Source organism: Crocodylus porosus, unplaced genomic scaffold, assembly GCF_001723895.1.
Source record: "Crocodylus porosus isolate Cpor-Errol unplaced genomic scaffold, CroPor_comp1, whole genome shotgun sequence".
Taxonomy (NCBI): Eukaryota; Metazoa; Chordata; order Crocodylia; family Crocodylidae; genus Crocodylus; species Crocodylus porosus.
The window spans coordinates 84,564,565-84,584,608 of record NW_017728906.1 but is presented as its reverse complement, the minus strand read 5'-3'; the positions used below and the strand labels follow the sequence as shown (position 1 = coordinate 84,584,608).

Sequence of the window (20,044 nt, the reverse complement as noted above, 5' to 3'; positions counted from 1 at the left end):
TACTCTGGTCCTCACCCCCCCCTGGTCTGTGGGTTCTGCAGGTCCAACAGGTCCTACAAGCACTGCCTGCTCTCATCACTCTTTGGCTGTGGCCCTGCTCCTTGGCTGTGGCCCCAATCCCTTGGGTCCTGGCCTCACTCCCAGGCCAGTTGAGAACTCCACCATCTCTACAGTCTCAATCCCTAAATCCCTGGTCTTGCCTACCCCAGCTCAGGTATTAGTCAGGAGTCTTGCTGTAGCCTTTCTGCTCAAGAGTTCTTTTCTCCATGGCTTTCAGGCCAGACTGCCTGCCCAGCTTCAGCCCTGGGCTTATATCCTGAAAGCCCAGCCCCTTTTGGGTCAAGTGGCTCCCTTGATTACTCTCTGCTTCACCTGCAGTTTGCCTTCCCTTAAGGTAGCAGAAGCAATAAGCACCCTGCTGCAGTGTGGTTTTATCTAACTGTGTGTGCACTTTAAATGTCTGAAAGCTTCACCTCATACAATGCCCTACAGCATACCCAAATTATATGTAAATTTTTTATCATATATTCCATTCCTCTCCCAGTTCTTGCTTCAAGTTCTTCTGTCCTCCATATGGGGCCTGACATGGTACAAAAATCCACTTTCTAACACTGGTTCTGAAGAATTGCAGAGGGGAGTGGGAAGAGTGGTCCAAAAAACATTTAGAACATGGAAACCAGTTCTTACTGCTTCATGAAGTAGACCAGAGAAGCCCAGTTGTTGCTGGTGTCCAGTTAAGAAGTGGGGGCCAACTTTTTGGCAGGTGTGTCACAAGTTAGGTCCTCACCCCCTAGGTTCCATTCTATTCCCCTTTTCCTGCCTGATCAAATGCTCTTTCTGCTTCCTGCCCTATGTCCCTGCCCAATCTGCTGCTCTCCTTTTTGATTCCTGCCCTTTCTGCTGCTGTGCTGCCAGTCCCTTCTCAGTCTACCACGCACCATATATATAGATGCTGACTGTGCCACTTGTGGCCACCCCTGAATTAATGGTTTTATACAGCAGAGCATAGCATTGGCAGTACAGCACAAAAAACTCTTGCTACAGCAGGTGACCAAATTTTGGGAGATCCGGAAAAACAAAATTGCAGTTTTGCTTGCACTGGCAAGGACATGTTTCTTTTCACACTGAGACACACCTGGCAAACCACAATGCTTCTATCCCAGCTGGGCTTAGTTCTCTGCCCCTTGGAGGATATGTATCCCCCCAACTCTTAACTCAACTCTTAGTCTCAATTCTTCCCCTCAAGTGAGGTTTCCCTTGCTACAGTGTAGCTTAACAGTCATCCTGAAGTCCACTGCAAGGCCTTTCTTCCCTCCAGAAAAGTTCTAAATAACCAAAGTCCTACTCAAAGTATGTCTACATGACACAATGAAATGCTATGCAGAGATCTCTGTATAAGTTAACTCGAGTATTGAAAATGGTGTGGTTGTGGTAGCTTGCGGACCAAAACTATAAAGAGCACCATTAAGGTGGCCCATGCCAAATCTGGCTTGTTCAAAGCTATCCAGTATATCTCTGCTTAATACTTCATTGTGCAATGTAGCTATAACATCAGGTCTAGAGGCAGTCAGGCTCTGAGATGGGGGCAGCTAGTCTGCTCTTATTTCCTGCCAAACTTTCTTTGAGCTCTCCTTTTTAACACCTTTTGGCTGGCCTGATGGCCAGATGCACTTCGCATAGCCCTTATGAGTATGAGATCTGCCAATCAAAAGACTGGGCTTAGCCCACATGAAATTCTAATGGGAAGACCCAAGAGGCTTCCTGCCTCGCCACCTGTTGCCTCCCACTTTTGCGTTATATGATACCTTTTACAGGTGCCAGCCACAGTGTTTATGTTCAATAAATCCCTTTGTGGTGTTTGTATATCCTATCACAACCCTAAACTCATTTAACTTAAGCCATCAAATCTACTTAAGTTGATCTACTGGGATTTCATTAGATGGATAAAATCTTTGATTTAATGATGATAGGAGCTCAGCTGGTGACTTCAGGACAAAAATAGTAATTTGTTAATATGTAATTAATTTTTCAGGTACTCAATACAGCCCTATATTCCTTGTGCCCTTCCAGGGCATGAGAGTTTAGTTTCCAAAACTAAACATTGGCAAACCAAGAAGGAGAGTTAGGGTAACACTTTCCACACAGCTTTTACACTATTTCCATTAATCCCAATCGTAATGTGTACTTCAGGGAGATCATCATATCTTGTTACTTCCTTAGGTGGGAACAACCTTATCTTATTACCACCCCCATGAACTATTCTGTGTCATCTTTTTGCCTGTCAAAAACTAAAACCACAGGCACCAGCCCTTTTAGGATCAGACAAGACAGTTACTTTTATGTTTCTGTGATTGGGCCAATTAGAAGCATATTCAGAAGAAAAAAGTAGGCTATGTTCAAATAAAACACCAGTTCCAAATGCCTGTAGTGAGAGAAATAATGGCTTTCTGCTTGTGCATGCCTCTTCTGTATGATTCTGTCACCTCTGTAGCAGTGCCTTTTATAGAAAACAGCAAGGTAAGTGTTACAGGATCTAAATATTTATTGATTGTTCATTTTCACTGTATTCAACTTTTTTTTATTGTTAAGATATGAAGTTTTGTTGAGATTGAATGTGGGACTGAAAGCAGGATTTTAAAGACTGTCAGCATTGCAAACGTTGCAAAATCCTAGACAAGGTTTTAAAACCATGAATGACAGCTTTTATGATCAGAAGCAACAAGATTTTTAAAAATTATTTGTTATGAAGGATGGGAAAAGTTAATACTTACTTGAAAAGATTTTAAAACTTACTCTACATTATTTTACAGGTTCTAATATTTTACGAAAGAAACTGTAGGGTTGTTTTTCAATTTCCACAGAAAATTTCCTAGCATGTGCCATAATTATGAATTTTTAGGACTTGGGTACTCTTGATTAATTTTCTTTTAAATGTAGACAACCAATTTGTTTTGGCAGCATTTAGCAACAGAAAAAGCCTACAAGTCACAGATTTCTACCTTAAGCAAGTCTCTTGTAAAAATGGAAGAGGAACTTCAGAATATACAGCTGGAGAAAGTTTCTGTACTTGCAGATCTTGCATCTGCACGAGAAGTTTGCATTAAATTAGACTCTAGCAAAGAGCTATTAAATCGGCAACTAACCTCTGCAACACAGGAAGTGGAAAGGGTATGTAAAATAATAACATTGTGGAAGAAGTTTCTATTTGAAAACAAAAATTTAATTAATAGAAAAAGCTAAATTCCTTTTGTGAATTAGCCTATTTAGGGTTTTTTCCAAATTTACTATTTTTCTTTGGTGTCTCAGTTTTTTTGGATGTTCATCTTGACCCGTTTTAAAAAGGCCTGGCACCTCTCAAAATGGCAGACCTTCAACATTTGAAAAAGGCAGATGTCTTTTAGGTGTTTCAAGATGGATAGAGGCACCTAAAATTATTATTAACTTCTAAAAGGGTAAGCGTTGGATTTTAAATCCATGTACTCGTCAGCCTTCTTTGAAGGAGCTGGCTGTTATTTGAGAAGTCTTCCAGAAAGGACACCAAGATCCCTAAACTTGTAGGCTCTTGTAGAATAAGGCCTGTCATATGTATTGTGCAATTCCTTTTGTCAATAAACATTTTTTTTAATTGCCTAAGTTCTAAAAACTATGGGTGCTGATTCAGATTACCAGTATATTTTTATTATAATTCTGTTTCTGTGCCCTCCTCACTTTTTGGACTTTTAGTTTTTGCTCCTCTGTCTAACTCAACTAAATTATTTCACTTCTGCTTCACTGGCTTCCAGCAGCCCTCATCCTTCATGTTGCTTCTGATTTCTGTTTATAACAGGTGGTCTCCCTTTGATAATACTGTTGTGTAATATGACAGTCTCTTTGTTGGAAAATTAGATTATTTGTTCCAAATCTTGCATATTTTGCTGGCCTTTCGTACTTTCAGAATGTGCAAAGTATTCTGAGAGCTTTTGATAGATTCATAGTGTAGCGATCCAGCTGAAATTGTCAGATATCTAATATGCCACTGCAAGTCCTACTGTAGTCTGACACCCCAGTTATATTGGGGCATCAAAGATTCAGTCTACGGGCCAGATCCAGTCTGCGTAGCCTAATCATCTAGCTCATGGTGCTGCCTGTGAGTCTCAGACCAGTCTTGTGCCTCTGGGCTGAGGAATCTGGAAGTATCACCAGGTAGTAAAAGAGCTTGAAACTTGAGAAACTGATTTACAGTTTAGCAGACATATTGTGATACAGGTCATTGATGAGTGATCACTAGCATAAATGGAATTAAATGCAAATATTTGTTTCTCAGCTGCGAAATGAATGGGAATCATCCCGCTCTGAAATAGAACTCCTTAGAAAACAGCTGGCAAATGAAAGAATCTCTATGAAAAACCTGGAGTCTTTGCTGATGTCCAATCGAGAGAAAGAATTTCAGGCACAGATAATAAAACAAGAAAAGGAGTCTGAGATTCAGCTTCTTAAAGAGCAGCTTTCTCTAGCTGAAAACAAACTGTGAGTAAATAAAACTATTTGGTTATCTAGGCTGAAGTGACTTGTCTTTCTTTTTTCCCATGTATGTACGTATACTGGTTATTTATTTAGTTTCCTCTTGACTGGTCAGTGTTCTTGGATTACCTTAAGAGTAAAAGAAGGCCAAAAAGTAGAGTTGTGCCCATGACTCAGCAGCTGTGCTGTACCATACAATATTTTCCCCTTCAGATATTAACTCCTTTTTTTAATGCTGTTTATATCAACTGTACTCTTTCTGTCCTTGGTAACTTTGCATAATTGTATGTATAGTTATATTGGGATGGTTACCACAGTCAGATGACAATTTTGTGTACTTTACAGTGCTATGCAAAGTCGAGAATTTGCCCAGCTCAGAAATACAACATCTCAATTAGAGTCTGATCTAGATATCACTAAAAGACAGCTGGGGACAGAGCGCTTTGAAAGGCAAGTGTATGTTTTTATATTATTTATTCTTTTTCATTTTTATTTCTGGTTAACTACATTGTACTTAAGTAAGACTACTTTGGATTAAATAAAGGTTGCTCACGTGACCTCAGGAAGTATCATGAGCAAATGTGTAAAAGAGTGTATGTAGCCTTGTCCATGTGGCACTTCAGGCTAGCTAACTAGTGCAGCTTAGTATCAGTGTCAATTATCCCATGCTAATAAACCTGGCTGAGACAGCATTCAGACACAAGTACCTTATTTTAAGTTTAAGAAGCACCCCAGCCAAACAGCATGGCGTGAGTGAGGGCTGAGCTGCCGGTAAGTTTGCCATGTAGATGTGACCTTAGCCTCTCTGTAAGCACTTCCACTGCTTATTTTCTCTTTTTCCCCTGCTGCTAAATTCAGCAGTTGGGGCGGGAGGGGGGAAAGGGAGAGGGGAAGTGGGGGTGAAATGCAGCAGTGTTCACCTCCTGGCCTCTGGAGGAGTATAAAAGCAGTGGCTTTGGCCACAGCTCATAGGAAGCACCTGGTGATATAGAGCTTACCACTCAGATGGAGCTCTGGCAGGAGCCTGTGCTGATCATATGGCAAGCTTGATGCACATGTGGGCACAGCCAAAGGAAGGTATGACTGTATTGATGTATCCCCTGGAGTCACCTTTGCATATAATTACTCAATATATATAATTTGCATATAATTACATCATCATGCTTCTTTTATCCAACTACAGATGTGTGAATTATTAAATCTAGTCCATGCTAGTAAGTCCCTTACTTCCTGGTATCTGTTTCCTCATGAATAAATAGGGTTGCTTTTTTTTATTTAACTCAAGGGTTTGTAAAGTTTAATTTATTTATGTTTGTGCAGTGTTAGAAAGCCTCTTAAGAAAAGTGAAATAGAAATGAGGATTTACAGAATCTGAATCAGAGGACTTTTTTCTCTGATCTTGTAGCCAGAACAAACCTGCAAAATTGTGGGGTGGTAACAAAAATATTAATTTAAAAACTAGAGCTTCTGCAACTCTGTAAAATAGAAAATGGTACCACTTGCAACCAGATGGATTAGTGGTGTCTTGGTAAAGGAAAAAAAAGCTCCTGCCAGTTCCGTTGCTCTTCTCCTCTTCAGTCTTCTGTGCATGTGGATCTCACTCATGATGCTTTCTCTGCAGAAGAGTTCAGAATGTTTTCTTCAGTAGTGCAGGGTAGGTGGCACATATGCACTTGTTTTTTTCCAATTTGCAGAACATAAAGGGCAGAGAATTGTAACCACCGCTCGGCTCCTCTGCTCACTGCTTGACAAAGAGTTGGCACAACCTCTGTGTCTCTTGTATTCTTCTAGGCTGTATGGACAGGCATTACATTTGTGCTGGGAAAAAATTTTTCTCTCAGCACAAAAAAATGTACAGCCATTCAGTGGCCTTCCACAGGAAATTAGAGCATTTCTGACCAGGAATATCTCTCTTTTGCATTTACTTCAACAGTTGTATACATCTTTCAGGTAGTAAAGACCACTGGTATCTCACAGTCATCTTCTCTCCTGCCATCCTGAAAGGAAACAGAGGGAAGGAGGCAGAAGACTGGCTCCTTGATAGGCTGCCTGTCCAGGAGAGAGCTATCTAGGAGCTCTGTGGAGACCCTAATGCCAGTGCCAATGCTCCTGGTCACTGAAAGACCGGGTCACCCTGGCTGACCACAGTCTGTGCATGGAAGAGGATGGCAGCCCGTGCAGTTCAACTTATCCCTGCTGCCCCAGGGATGAGTGGGGCCATGCTACCTCAACCCCTTTGCAGGGCAGGGAGTAATCCTGATCTCTGCAGGGGGTTGAGAGTGGAAAGGGTAAAGACAGCAGTTATTCTCACCACTGCCAGCCTTAGGGGCATTTTCCAAATGTTCTTAAGTCACCATCAGGCCTCTGCAGGAACAGACGGCTACACCTGCAGTCTACAGGAGAAGGGAGATGAACTCTTATGTTGACTTGTTGGCACCAATTTTCTTTTCTGAAACCACATAATAGGAAACTGGAAAATCAGCCATCTAGAGAGAGTATAGAACCCTTCAAGTCAGTACCACAAGTATACTACTATTGTCAAATAACCAGGGATCCTGGTTTTCTCTGATTTAAAAAAAATCCCCAACTTTTGGATTAAAAAAAGTAAACAAAATTCCATATTTTTCCACGATTAAAATAAAACATATATATCTACATATTAGTGGCATTTTATTTTAATCGTGGAAAAACGTGGATTTTGGGTTACTTTTTTTAATCCAAAATTTGGGGATTTTTTTTTTTAAATCAGAGAAAACCAGGATCCCTGTAGATAACTTAGCACTAGCACAATAGGCACAACTATGTGTTGCTATTTTGCATTCAACTAATACAGCAATTACTGCTTGCACATTTGTCATCAGCACTAACTCGTTTGGTACTAAAGCTTGGCTTTGTGGGCTCATTTGGCACTGAAGCACTTTGTGCCAAGTCAATACAGCATCTACTCGACCAGTGCACAAGTAGTGGTATCTTTAAAGTTGATGCCCTCTGGAGCTGGCCTTCTTAGTTTGATAGACTTGTAAATAACCCCAGAATCAGCTTGTCTGCTTTTGGAGTGCTGCTGAAGCAGGGGTGAGTTGAGTGGGGCCCCGGCCGGGTGGGACTTACCTGCTGGGGAGGTATGCCCCCAAATAATTGTTTCTCCCTTTGACTCAATCTCCCTCCACCCTTCTCCCAAGTCATTTGCCCCAGCACACTAACTATTCTCATTGCCCTCAGCTGAACTCTTTCCATTTGTCCACACCCTTTCTGTAGTGGAAGGCCCAAAACTGCACGCAGTACTCTAGATGTGGTCTTACCTCCCTTGATCTGCTGGCAACGCTCCTACTAATGCAGTCCAATATGTTGTTAGCATTCTTTGCAACAAGGGCACACTGTTGAATACCCTTGCCTTTGGGGAATTGGTGCAAATTCACTTTCTCCTCCAAGTACTTAGAAATGGCTTCCTTGAGGACCTGCTCCATGATTTTTCCAGGGACTGAGGTGAAGCTGACCAGTTTGTAGGTCCCTGGATCCTTCTTTCTCAAAGATGAGCACTATATTTACCCTTTTCCAATCACCTGGAACCTCAACCAATCACTGTGAATTTTTAAAGACAGCTAGCAGTTCTGCAGTCACATTAACCAACTCCCTCAATACCCTTGAGTGCATTCTGTCTAGCCTCATGGACTTGAACATGTCCAGCTTTTCTAAATAGCCCATAACCTGGGAAATCACAGATGCAAGGTCCATAGAGATTTTCTCATTCTTCTTTGTACCGAGTCACTCCACAGGAGCAGCAGAGTTTAAGTAGAAAGAAAAAGGTGATCTTCATAACAAGTCATTTCCACTGGTGTGAGTTTCACCATCTTCTCCAGAAGAAGCATTTGGATCAGTTTTTATAGATCAGCTTTTCAAAAACCTGTAAAAAGAGGATTGACATACTTAAGATCCAATTTAAGTTAGTAAACTAAAAAATATATCAACTTCAATTAGCTGTCCAGAATATAGTACCTGTGCCTATTAATGAGACAATTCTGGAACATGGAGAGGATTTGTGGGCCGTCTCCAGCATCCATTTCTGTTATTTCAAAATGAGTAGATGGGACGTACCAGGATTTGAATATTTTTATTTTCATCTGGCACCTTCCTTTTTTGCTGTCATGGCAGGTAGTGAAGAGCCCAGACAAGAACCAGGATCCACCCAGAGTGATGATAAAGAACCAAAAAAGCCTGGATGAGTTGTCTCTGATTCCCTGCAGGCTAAGTTTGCCAGCTGTTGAGTGTTGCAGCCTGTATAAGCTCACAGCAAACAAAATGGGGAGGAATTTAAAGCAATGGCCACAGGGAAATGTTACAAGGAGAGGCCTTTGTCAGCACCTGGTATCTCGAAGGAAGTACAAACACTAGTTCAAGACTTAACTTTTGAGGGTCAAAATCTATTTAAGTTCAAATTGATGAAGCATATATCCTGTAAGGAACTGTAGTCTACCCTTTGGTAATAGGAGAGGCATACTTCATCTTTTAAAAAGAAGAGATACAGACTTGTAATAAACAATCACAACCAGCTCTTCCAACAAACTTTTCTGTTTCACAGCTGTAGACCAACTTAAGAATAGACTAAGCTAGAGAAAAGCTTGTGCTTTATTTTCTGTATTGGCACTTTTTGTCAGGACATTAGTGGAAGTGTCAAATTTGATTATATAGTTGAGGATACTGGACTAGTTTATACAGGTATTTTATCCCTAATCTATACAGATATTTCTATTAATCTTTTTTCTCTTTTGCTCTTTAAGGAGACCTGGCCAGAAATTACAGAAAACCAGTGATTCTTGTAGGTCATCCAAATGGATGTAATGTAGAGTAAGGATGTCAAACTTGTCTTGGACCAGGTCTAAACCCCAGGGCTCTTCTGCATCAGATCCAAGACACCAGAGGCAACTGCAGGAGGTCTAGTGGGGGCAGCAGGGGTCAGGGCAGTGGGGACACATGGCAGCAGCAGAAGTCTGGGAGCCATAGGGTGAGTGTGTAGTATCTGTACAGACCTCACTTGTCCCCCTGCCACCAAGAGCCAGGGCTATCAGGGCCCAGAGACCCTGAAGTCTGTGACAGGCTCTGCCTCCTAGCTTTGTTCCCCTGTAGCCTACCAGTCTGGATAGAACGGCACCACATGCCATAACATTTGATGCCCCTGCCATAGAAGGTAGATTGAAACAAACTACCTCAGGTACCAAAAGCAGTATAGCTACATTAGCAAGGTGCTCCAAGCTAATTTTGATACTACTGAGAGTTCTTATGCCATCTCAGCTGAGTGAGATGCTTTGGCAAGTCTCCTAGGCTTTTTATTTTATGTGGTAACAAATCCAAAGATCCGTGGAGTAACTAGGGTTGGGCAACCAGGCCAACTGCCCCAAGTGCCAGCTTGGGAGGAGTGAGGAGACCATAAGAAATGGCTGCCTCCAACACAATCATAATGGCAGCAGTGACAGAAACCAGAAGTTGCCACTACCCCTGTGTGGCAGCTGCCTTGGGCACTTGGCCACATGGTTATGACTCTAGCAAAGATAGATTGGTGTTAGAGACTATCAAAGCAAATAGCAGATTGGATTAAACAATATATAAAATCGTATATAAACATAAATTAGAACCTCTAGCATACTCAGGACATATTCAGTTACAGCACAAGTAATTTCACTAGTCTGTTTTAACAGGACTCCAATTTTAGCAGGAATTTTTAGATGGTCCTTGATTCACACATTTATCAATTTCTAGCTTTTAGTGGCAGACTCATGATTGATGCTCTGCTAGAGTGTGATTCTGGAATCCTTATTTAAATGAACTCTTAGCTCCCACCACCAGAGAACCACATTACTAACTGATCATGATGAGTGTGATCTGCATACACACAGAATTGAAGGGAAAAAGAACAGCTATATACCTTACAATAACTGACTCTTTGAGATGTTTTGTGTATGTAGATCCTGTCATCTGCCCTCCTGTCAGCTCTGAATCATTTCATCTGGATTCTGAGCAGCAAAGGAACTAAGTGTTTGGAAACATTCCTCCCTTTATGCCCTCAGAAGGGGAAAGACAGAGGCATGCAGGGCACATGCACAATCTTCTAATTGAAACTGCACTTGAAAATGTTCTAAACTCTTATGTATGGGGCTCACACACGCTATGGGTAAAGTCCACATGTGCAGAATATCTTGAAGAATATCAGTTACTAAGGTGAGTAATATCAGTTACTAAGGTAGTAACTGCAGTCCCTTTCTTTCTGCTCCCGTCTATTGGATATGCTGGTTATAATGCATATAGATAGTCAAAAGGAGGGGAGGAGTGAAAGTAGAGAGGAAAGGAGCATAGAAATTGAAGAATGGAAATGTGAAGAGGAAAAAATAAGAAAGGAGGAGAAAAAGGAATTAGAAGCAGTGGAAATGTAGAGGAAAATGTGTGTGGGTACAGTATATTATGAAGTATTTTGAACCCCCCCACCTAAAACAGTAAAGATTTACCAAGCTCTCCTACAGAGAAGCGTGTATTAAATAGCACATCAGCCTCTTGATTGTATTTGTATAGCTCACTATCTTATAAATAAGGCAAAAAATTGAATAATAATAATTGAATCTTTGTTGACATTCCAAGACTAAAATATATTTTTAAATGGTTTGGTTTCTCTAAACTGGAGTCATTTATTTGCCATACAAACTCAGAAAATTGTTAGAAGTGCTAAGGGACCCTAGCCATCGGGACCTTTCCATGATAAATCAGGAAATCCTGATAAAAGGCATGCAGCATCATTGCAATTCACCTCATATAAACAATGACACCGCCTATTGGTATTTTTGCACAAACTCATTTCCTGAAGTGTTTTGATAGAACAATGGCTGACAACATTTTTAGGCTGTGGGCCCCAATGACCCAACTCAGTTCAGAGGTGGGTGGGCGCAAGAAGCCATCTTCTTCTCGCCATGGCACCATAACCCATGACCACATTGTAGTGTGCACTATATGAAAGAGATACAGCAATAATAGTTTCTTCTACTTACAGGATGAAGCCAAAAGTAAAATCTGTAGTGATCTATGAGGATCACAACAGTAGGTAGCCTCAACTCCCTAGCTACTTCTATTCAGCTAGTACAAAAAAAAATTGTTTTCTTTATGTTGCCTTTCAAAAGCAAGGTGCATATTATATTCCAAGATGTGTTGTATGCGAGAGAATATGGTACATTATAAAGTAATAAGTAACACATAACTGGACAGCTGTAGACAACTGGAGTTGCCATCACGTTGTCATGGTAGCTATCATGTGACTCTTAGAATGCAAGAAAGGAAGCTCTGACCATCAGGAAACTGAGCTTATCCTGAAAGTTATAGAATTTTTAGCTTCTGTCTGGAAAACTACCAAAGAAGAAGTGCAAGTTTCTCTTATAGTAAATGATATTTCTAATGGTGCAGAATAGTGCACAGGTTGAACTGGGTATGTGATCTGATCTGACACAAGATTTCAACCTACAACCTTTTATCTAGAGGCTGACAACATATATAATTTAAATGAATATATGCAGTCTAAAAAGAAGTAAGTGTGTGTGTGTGTGTGTACACATCTTTTTAGATTGCATATCCACCTTATAAGAAAGAACTATCTTAGGTCTAAAGAATAGCCGTATGGAGAAGATTTACTGCTTAGTAGATGTCACCTTTGAAATACACTACCATTTTAATTTAGGGAACGTGCTGTACAAGAACTTCGCCACCAAAATCTTACTTCTACTTACCAGTTAAATTCTACATTAAGGACATCCTCACCTGAAACCCCCCTCCATAGGTGTCCTGATTGGACCCTGGACCGGTCCTTGGAAGGGTAAGTAGTTCAAGTATATTCCAACTCCTGACAGGGAAAGAAAACAGAGACTTAAATTGTGAAATGTTGGGGGCAACAGAAGAAATACTGCGACCCATGGATTACATAAAACTAGGGTGCAGTCTTAAATTTATTTGATTCCAGCCCTAAAACATTCAGGCTTAGCAAGCCACCTGCTGGAACTCCTGTCTTTAGATGTACCTTATGCTTTTTGCCTACCCTGCTGTCTCTTATTTCTAAGAAAGTGGGATTGGGAGTGACTTGTTAAATTGACTATGATGTCCTGCAGCCAGCCAGGTGGGTTTCTTGTAAACTAGAAATGTTCTCAGAGACATTCTGCCCAATGCAGTTCGAAGATCCATAAAGAAAAGACATTGTAAAGGTGCTCAACTAATATAGTGGTGATCATTACAGAAACTTTTCTAAAAATAAATATGTTTCCATTGGTTCTTGGGGAGGAGAAAACAGGAGAGCTTTTTCTCTAGAACCTTTAAATGTATGTGGATACCCAGTGCTACTTTGGATTCTACATCTTCTTTCTCTAAATCTATTAAAATTGTATAGATTTCCTAACCAATGGTGAGATGCTAACTAATATTCTATAATATGTAGACTCAGTTATGTGCTTCTCCAAGAAAATTGACCTCCTTGGGGCCTTCCACACTTCTCAAAAGGATCCATTAGAAAGAAGAGCAGAATTGCCAGGAAATATGTTATATAACCACTCAGCTTCCCCCTGACAATATATATTTGCCATCTGCTGCATACCTGAAATTTAACAAGAGCTAGAAATGTGCTACTCATTTCAAGAGTCTGAAGGGAATTTCCTAAGGTTTTAACAGCTTTATTTATGTGGTTTACAACTCCTCGTGTTTGGGTGCCAACATTCTTAACCCTTCCATTGTGGTTCATGGAGCATTACCTACCTGTGCAATAAGTAGGTTCTCTTCCCAATTGTCTGTGCTTCTGGGGAAAATCTAGATAGCAACAATATGTAATCCAGAAGGTTGCCTTTGTCAGTATGACAGGATGAGGTTACACATTGCAATTAGCATGTGCTGAGAAATGCTAGTCAGTGTTTAAAGTTAGCATCTGCTGTGAGCAGTTGCATGTTAAAGGTTAATGCCCTCTCTAATGTGGACTGTTCTGAACTGCAGCTAAAGGGCTGGCAAACAGGGGTGTGGCTAGGAGCCACAAGTCTATTTTGTGTCTGCTCTGTTTGCCAATTCTCTAGGGCAAGGGATCTCCAACTATCAGGTGGGCCTCCCTGGGGAGACATGGAGTCATGTCAAGGGAAGTGCAAGCTGTGAGCCTTTTCTGAGGAGAGGGCAGCACCCTAGGCAGCAGGTAGGGAAGCTGGGGGTGGGGGAAACTGCAGCTTGGCACGAGTGTAGAGCACAGGACCAGGGTTGGCAGGAGTGCAGAGCTTGAAGTACAGGGATCATGGCCAGCGGAGCAGCAGGACTACAGAGTCCAGATTGGGGCTTGGCTGGATGTGGCGGGGAGCACCACGTGATGGCTCCAGGTGAGCTTGGCTCTGTTCTCTGCTTCCTGGTGGGGTCCGGTGGCTGCACGGCCAGGGAGCAGGGCCAGGGTGCAGGCTCCAGTGCACAGGGCTTTCCCTTTGGCAGCATCTGAATCACAAGAGCTGCATGTGAGGCTGAGCTGCCAGGGGCCCGCTCACGAAGTGGGCCCTCTGCCACCACATACAGTTCCCAGAACTTGCTGGAGCCAAGTGCCATCAGGAGGCTCCACCTGTGTGGGCCATGAGGACTCCAAGGGGCAGCCCTCTGCTGCTGCTGCTGCTACTGCCACCATGGTGGGGTCTGTGTGCCATGGGGGAGACATCCAAACCCCCCCCCGATACCCATACTTATACCCCACAACCTCACACACCCACATACCCTACACCCCCCACACCCAATCCCCCCCACATAATATACAAGAGTAAGATTTTTTTTTGAGCTATTTTGCAGTTGCCTTTATTTACTCTGTTTACTATTCAAACATATGTAAATCAGGACAAAAATATTTTTTGAAATTAAATTAAAAATATTTTTAAAATAAGCATGCTTAATGAGAAACAGCTTAAATAAGAAATGAATCATTTTGTGACAATGGGAGAAAAGCGTACAACCCATGAAAAGAGAGCATAGCTACAGAGGTTCCAGCAAAATACAGAAGTTGAAAATATGATGATGCTGTGGTGAGGCGCAGTCATTTTTTTTTCATAGCTCAGTGAGGCTCACTATGATAAAGTTTGAGAAACCCTGCTCTAGGGGCTGTATAAGCTACAGGATTGGCCCCCCTGCCAGCTCAACTGATAAAAGCTAAGTGTAAACCAATTTAAATTTGTCCACTAAGATTTTTCTATTGGTTTATCAAAATAAATTTATATATATTTTTAGTTAAACATGTATAGCCTTTATATGCAAATAAAACTTTTGTTTTGAAAACAGTATACTTTCTGGGCTGCTATATTTCAGGTTTTTTCTTCTCTTTCCTTTTGTTTTTTGGGACTTAAATATACAAAGGTTAATTATGCTTCACATCATTCCATGTTCAGTTCTTAGACATTCTCACTTGGACAAACTAGAGGCAATTTGGGCTTGTCAAGGATTTTTTTTCACTAAATGTTTTTTGTCAGAAATTATTTTTTTCAAAACATAAACTTTGTGCGAGCATGCCACATTCAACAAAAGGTTCCTGGAAAACAGACTAGCCAGGGGGCTGAGTACTAGTAGGGCACTTTTCTACAATGTAGAAGACTCAAGTTTAGGTTTCTGCTCTACCCTGTTTGTATTTGGCAATTCAAACTTACTTTCCCACAGCCCAGATGAATGCCTTATTCACTGTTATTGGCTGTTCTGATGTGATTCTTTGATTCTTCACCTTCCACCTTTTTGGCTATTCATGAAAACAGCTGGTTGAGTGGTTGGATTGTGACTGTAGATTAAGTCAACCAATTATCATCTTCTCTTTTTAGTAGGATTGTGCTGTGGTTTCATAATTCGTAGTGTGTTACATTACTCTGCTGTAATACTACCTGTAGTGTAATACTACTCAAGTTTCCTGTGTGCTGTATAACTACTATTCTGCCTAATTAGTGGGAAACCATTATAGCTCCAGTTTTCAGAGGTGCTGGAATTGTGGTTGACTTCAAACAGCATTTGGCTACTCATGTCTTTTGAAATTGGGCAATTGGTGCCTAATCCTGTAAATCACCTGTAGGTGGAACCCCTGTTGAAGCAAATAGGAGTTCCACACAAAGAGCACTTGCAGGCCTAAGTCCTTAAATGTTACAAATATAAACTTCAGTATGGATTTCGCTATTAAATAAATATGAGAGTAATTATACAATTTTCCCCCTCTTCCAGGAATTCTACATTCAGAGACTTCTAAGGTTATTCAAGATGGCATGTGAAAAGATTCCGCTCATCCTCTAAAAAGATGGAAGTTTCAAATTTAATCAGGGTCTATTAAACATTTTCCCCTACTGAATACTAATTGATGTCAAAATCCACTTGAGATTCTTTTATTTTGTTCAATGGGAAGAAATTAGGTAATCTTTTATTATTTTGTACTATATCAGAAAGACACTTTGGAGGAAACAGAAGAAGAAAGGTATGCAACTGAAGTTGTTTATTGACAGATATTGCAAGGGAAATGTGTGTGTGTGTTCCAATATTAAAAATATGCTGGTGTAGAAGAGAAAATGAGGAAGAATGTAACAATATGAAACTTTTTAAAAGACAAAATTGCATATATTTTCCAGTTACAAACACTTGTTGCGAGTCTGTTGTATTTTTGCTGAGATGAGCATTTACACTTGAGAGGATGTACCAACCTTCTCTTTTGGGGGCAACAGAAGATTGGGGATCCAAATTTTACTCTTGGTTGAAGTCTATGAAATTACACTATCTTAAAACTAGGGTGTGTGAAAGAAGAATTAGGCCCCAAGTCCGTATTATGATCGCCTTAATTTTGTGTTTTTTCACCTATGTCAGAATTGCACATTAAATAGCACCTATGTGCACGGTAATTGCTATAGTTTTGTGCGATGCCACAGAAACAGCACGTTGGTTATAATTCTGAATAATCAGTGTCCAGGCATTAGGCAGGAATACTTCGAATTTCTCCTAGAACTGAATTAATATTCATACCAATCCAAAATTTCTTCTTTTAGACATTATTTGCACAGACTATACATACAGCCCATGCTTGTAAAATGGGATTCTTTAGGGGTCAGTAGTGGAGAACACAAGTGGGGGCCCTACATGTCCTCATACTACCCAGTCCTGAAGGCATAAAAAGTGGACAGGCATAATGGTCTTGGCTTCTTTGTACTTCCAGCCAGAAAGAATCTCCAGTGTCTGTCTGCTACCCATAGGTATCAGTTTTATTTAGAAAATATTTTTAAAAAAATGTAACAACTAATCAACCTGTTGGCAATATTTATCAAAAAAGATTATTTTTTTTAAATAATTTCTTATGAAGCGAAATCTCCAGGTTTTAAAACCAGTTCTGTTTGTGAGATGGCTGATAAGCTTATTAAATATGTCTTTTTGCCTAGGGAAGGCAGTATTCCAGAAAAATGTTCAACATGGAATTGTTTCCAAAATGCATTCATAAAACCAAGATGCTTATTTGAGGTTTATTTTTGTTGGAGCAGTCAGTGAAGAGTGTGTTAAATTCTGTAAGCCCTAAGTTATACTCAGCTAGTGCTCCAGTAAAGTGGGATGTTACTGTTGGAAGTCAGTTTTTATCAGTTGCCAAAAGACTTCACATTTCATGTTAAAGTACTGGGACTATAGCATTGACTGCACTGCATTGTAATGCTTCAGTATTGTATTATGTAAAAATATTGCTATATTTATTAAGCAAAGAAAACATTCTGCTCTGCTGGTGTCTTAAAGCTTATATATTTCTTAGTTTGAATAAATGCTGGTACTGAATGCATAAGTTACTAAATTACATTTTGAATTCAAAAAGCCATTTATGGAAATAACCACTATTGTGGCCATGTTACCTGTGTTATACGGTATATGTTACAAATGTTTTATATAAAAAAGACATTTGGGAGCAGTGCTTAATTATTGAACATTTTATTAATATTGTGCTAACTTCCTATTGAAGTTTTTAAAATGTAGATGAACATTATTTGTAATGTAGATGATAAATATCTGGGTTTTTTAATATACTTAAAATATAAAAAGAATAAAAAATGTAGTGACTTGTTGACATTAACAAATAATTATTAAGAGGGCCTGGGGGTCTTTAAGGGGAGGCTGGATGAACACCTTGCCGGGGTCATTTGACCCTAGTACTCTTTCCTGCCATGGCAGGGGGTCGAACTTGATGATCTGCTTGGGTCCCTTCTGACCCTACCGACTATGAAACAAATTCATAATATTATTGTGAGGCAGACACAAGTTTGGTAGATTTTTATTAAACTCTTTGAAGTAATTTTATAAACTTGTCATTAACACATGGATTCAACATGAATGTGGAAGTCCAGGTAAAATACTCTCCCTACTGTAAGCCCCTTATATTGTTGTTATTTCTATGCTAAGAAACAGTGGGCATTTTTACTTAATAGAACCTGATATTTTATGTTCAATAATCCTCCATTTGATTTTTTTCTGTAATTTTTGTGATGACTTAACGTCCTTCTGGCCCCAGTAACTGATTCATCTTTCCAATTAAGTAAAGTCACCCCTTCCTATCTAGTGACACTCATTGCTTCTGAAACCTATTGTTTTGCTGTGAACTATATAAATCTTATCATTAAAAAGTTTACTTCAAAGAGCCTTTTAAGAAGTGTTTTGATGAATAATGTAAAAAAATTGAACACACACTCCTTATATATATAATTACACACGCACTTGTGTGTATTCATAAACATAAAGTTTCCCTAACTGCAAAGCCCTATTTTTTATATTCAGAAAACTTGGTTTTAATTTTTGAGACCTGATTCTACAATCTTTCCTTAAGTGACTAGTACTCAGCCCCATAAGCAGTCTCATTAGCATTAATGGGAATATTTCCATTAAATACAGACTGCAGGATTAGAGTTAGTATTATCTTCATCCTCACTGGGCTGCTTTTAGACTGAAGATTCTGCTCCAGCCTCAGAAGTTGAGAGGGAAGGAATAATTTGTGTTATTCTGAGGTGATACTGCTCTCAGATTTTTAAAAAATATTCTTGATTAATATGTCTAATGTAGGGCATGAGGATGGAGAGGTTAAAGAGAATGCCAAGGACTGCACATAGTGTTTGAAAGGGTTTTGACAGGGATCTGTACTGGTACCATCAATACACGTAATCAAATATAAGATCAGAAAATGAAAGGAAGAAGAGAGTATGAAAAGATGACAGGAATAAACTGAACTTGCTTTAGTTTGAAAATCAGAAATGTCATCTGAGCCAAAACCTAATTACTGACACCTTTCTGATATGATTGTTCCTAAAGAATGAGTGGATTTAGATGGCATTAGGTCATTGGACATTGTATGTTTAACAGTAACAGTATATTCTAAAAGGCTTGAGACTATTGTTACTTTATATGAGTCCATTACAGCTTGCTTCATTTCGTAAGTGGAATGTAGGTAGTGAACTAAAACAATACAGTAGTCATAATTTTCTACCACTTTTGACAACGGCCTTTTAACCTTTAACAGTATATTCCTATTTTTTTCCTTAAAAGAAGAATGTATATGAATATATCCAGATTTAAATGTTTATATAACTTTTTACTGTGGTGTATTTTTTCTCATACTGTGGGATCTTGGTGGTGGGACAGTTTTGGTTTTTTTGTCATTGTATTTTGTTTGGAAACAAACCTGTGCAAAAATAATCCATTTTATTTATCATTAATCTTTTGCTTGTACGTTGTGATATTTAGATATGCTAACAACGCAAATTTGTGTTATTTTTATATTTCACATAATCATTTTATTTACAAAAATATTTATTTTTCATGTAATCTGACTTAAAAATGAAATTTTATGGATTTTTGCTCAAAATTATATTAAATACATTGAAATTGTATTTTACTTGTTTTCAACTATTTGTAATACTTTTGGGTTTGTGTAACAAAGCATGCTGTAATAGTTTAAAAGGTTTTCTTCCTCGGTTTTTTTTCAGCTGCCATTATTATGTGAACAGCTGTCAATCTCTGCTAATTTTTGATGAATTTGTCCAAGGTTTTTCTTTTTCATTGACTTCTGCTAACCCAAGGTAATGGACACTATAGCAAGGTTAAACCATTCACTGCACACTGCTGTTCAAAACCTCTTTCAACTTCTTTCCAGCAACCTCTACAAAAACATTTTTAAGAATTTTTAAATGTCTTGACTGATGGGATTTAATGTTTCGTCTTAAACTGAACTACCATATTTTTTCCTCCTTTCTCACTTATTGAAACCTGTATCTCTTGGCTGCTTCTAGACAGAGCCCCAGTGCTTTTGCCTCTGCCTCTGCCTCTGCCTCTGCCTCTGCCTCTGCCTCTGCCTCTGCCTCTGCCCTGGCAGGTGGTGTTTTTCAATTTCAGCTCTTTACCAGGTTTGTCTGCATTCTAGACAGACAAGGTTCCTTGGGTAAATGTGATATCTTTTATTAGACCAACTAAATACTTGGAAAAATTGTTCTTTGCAAGCTTTTGGGTACAAAACCATTCTTCAGGCACAGGGAGAGTTTGT

The 20,044-nt window shown here is 39.6% G+C and overlaps 1 protein-coding gene across 3 annotated transcripts in view; it reads left to right on the top strand.

Annotated features, from left to right (window-relative positions):
* TSGA10 (testis specific 10) overlaps positions 1-17,606 on the top strand; it is a 51,104-nt gene extending 33,498 nt beyond the window's left edge. For 2 of the 3 annotated variants that reach the window (XM_019529476.1, XM_019529474.1), the window contains 5 exons: positions 2,959-3,168; positions 4,304-4,506; positions 4,846-4,956; positions 12,209-12,343; positions 15,721-17,606. In XM_019529476.1, coding sequence (XP_019385021.1) covers positions 2,959-3,168; positions 4,304-4,506; positions 4,846-4,956; positions 12,209-12,343; positions 15,721-15,745 — 684 coding nt within the window. In that variant the 3' untranslated portion in view covers positions 15,746-17,606. The remainder of the gene's footprint in view (positions 1-2,958; positions 3,169-4,303; positions 4,507-4,845; positions 4,957-12,208; positions 12,344-15,720) is intronic. The other variant, XM_019529475.1, reaches the window with a different exon arrangement.
* The last annotated feature ends 2,438 nt before the right edge of the window (positions 17,607-20,044 follow it).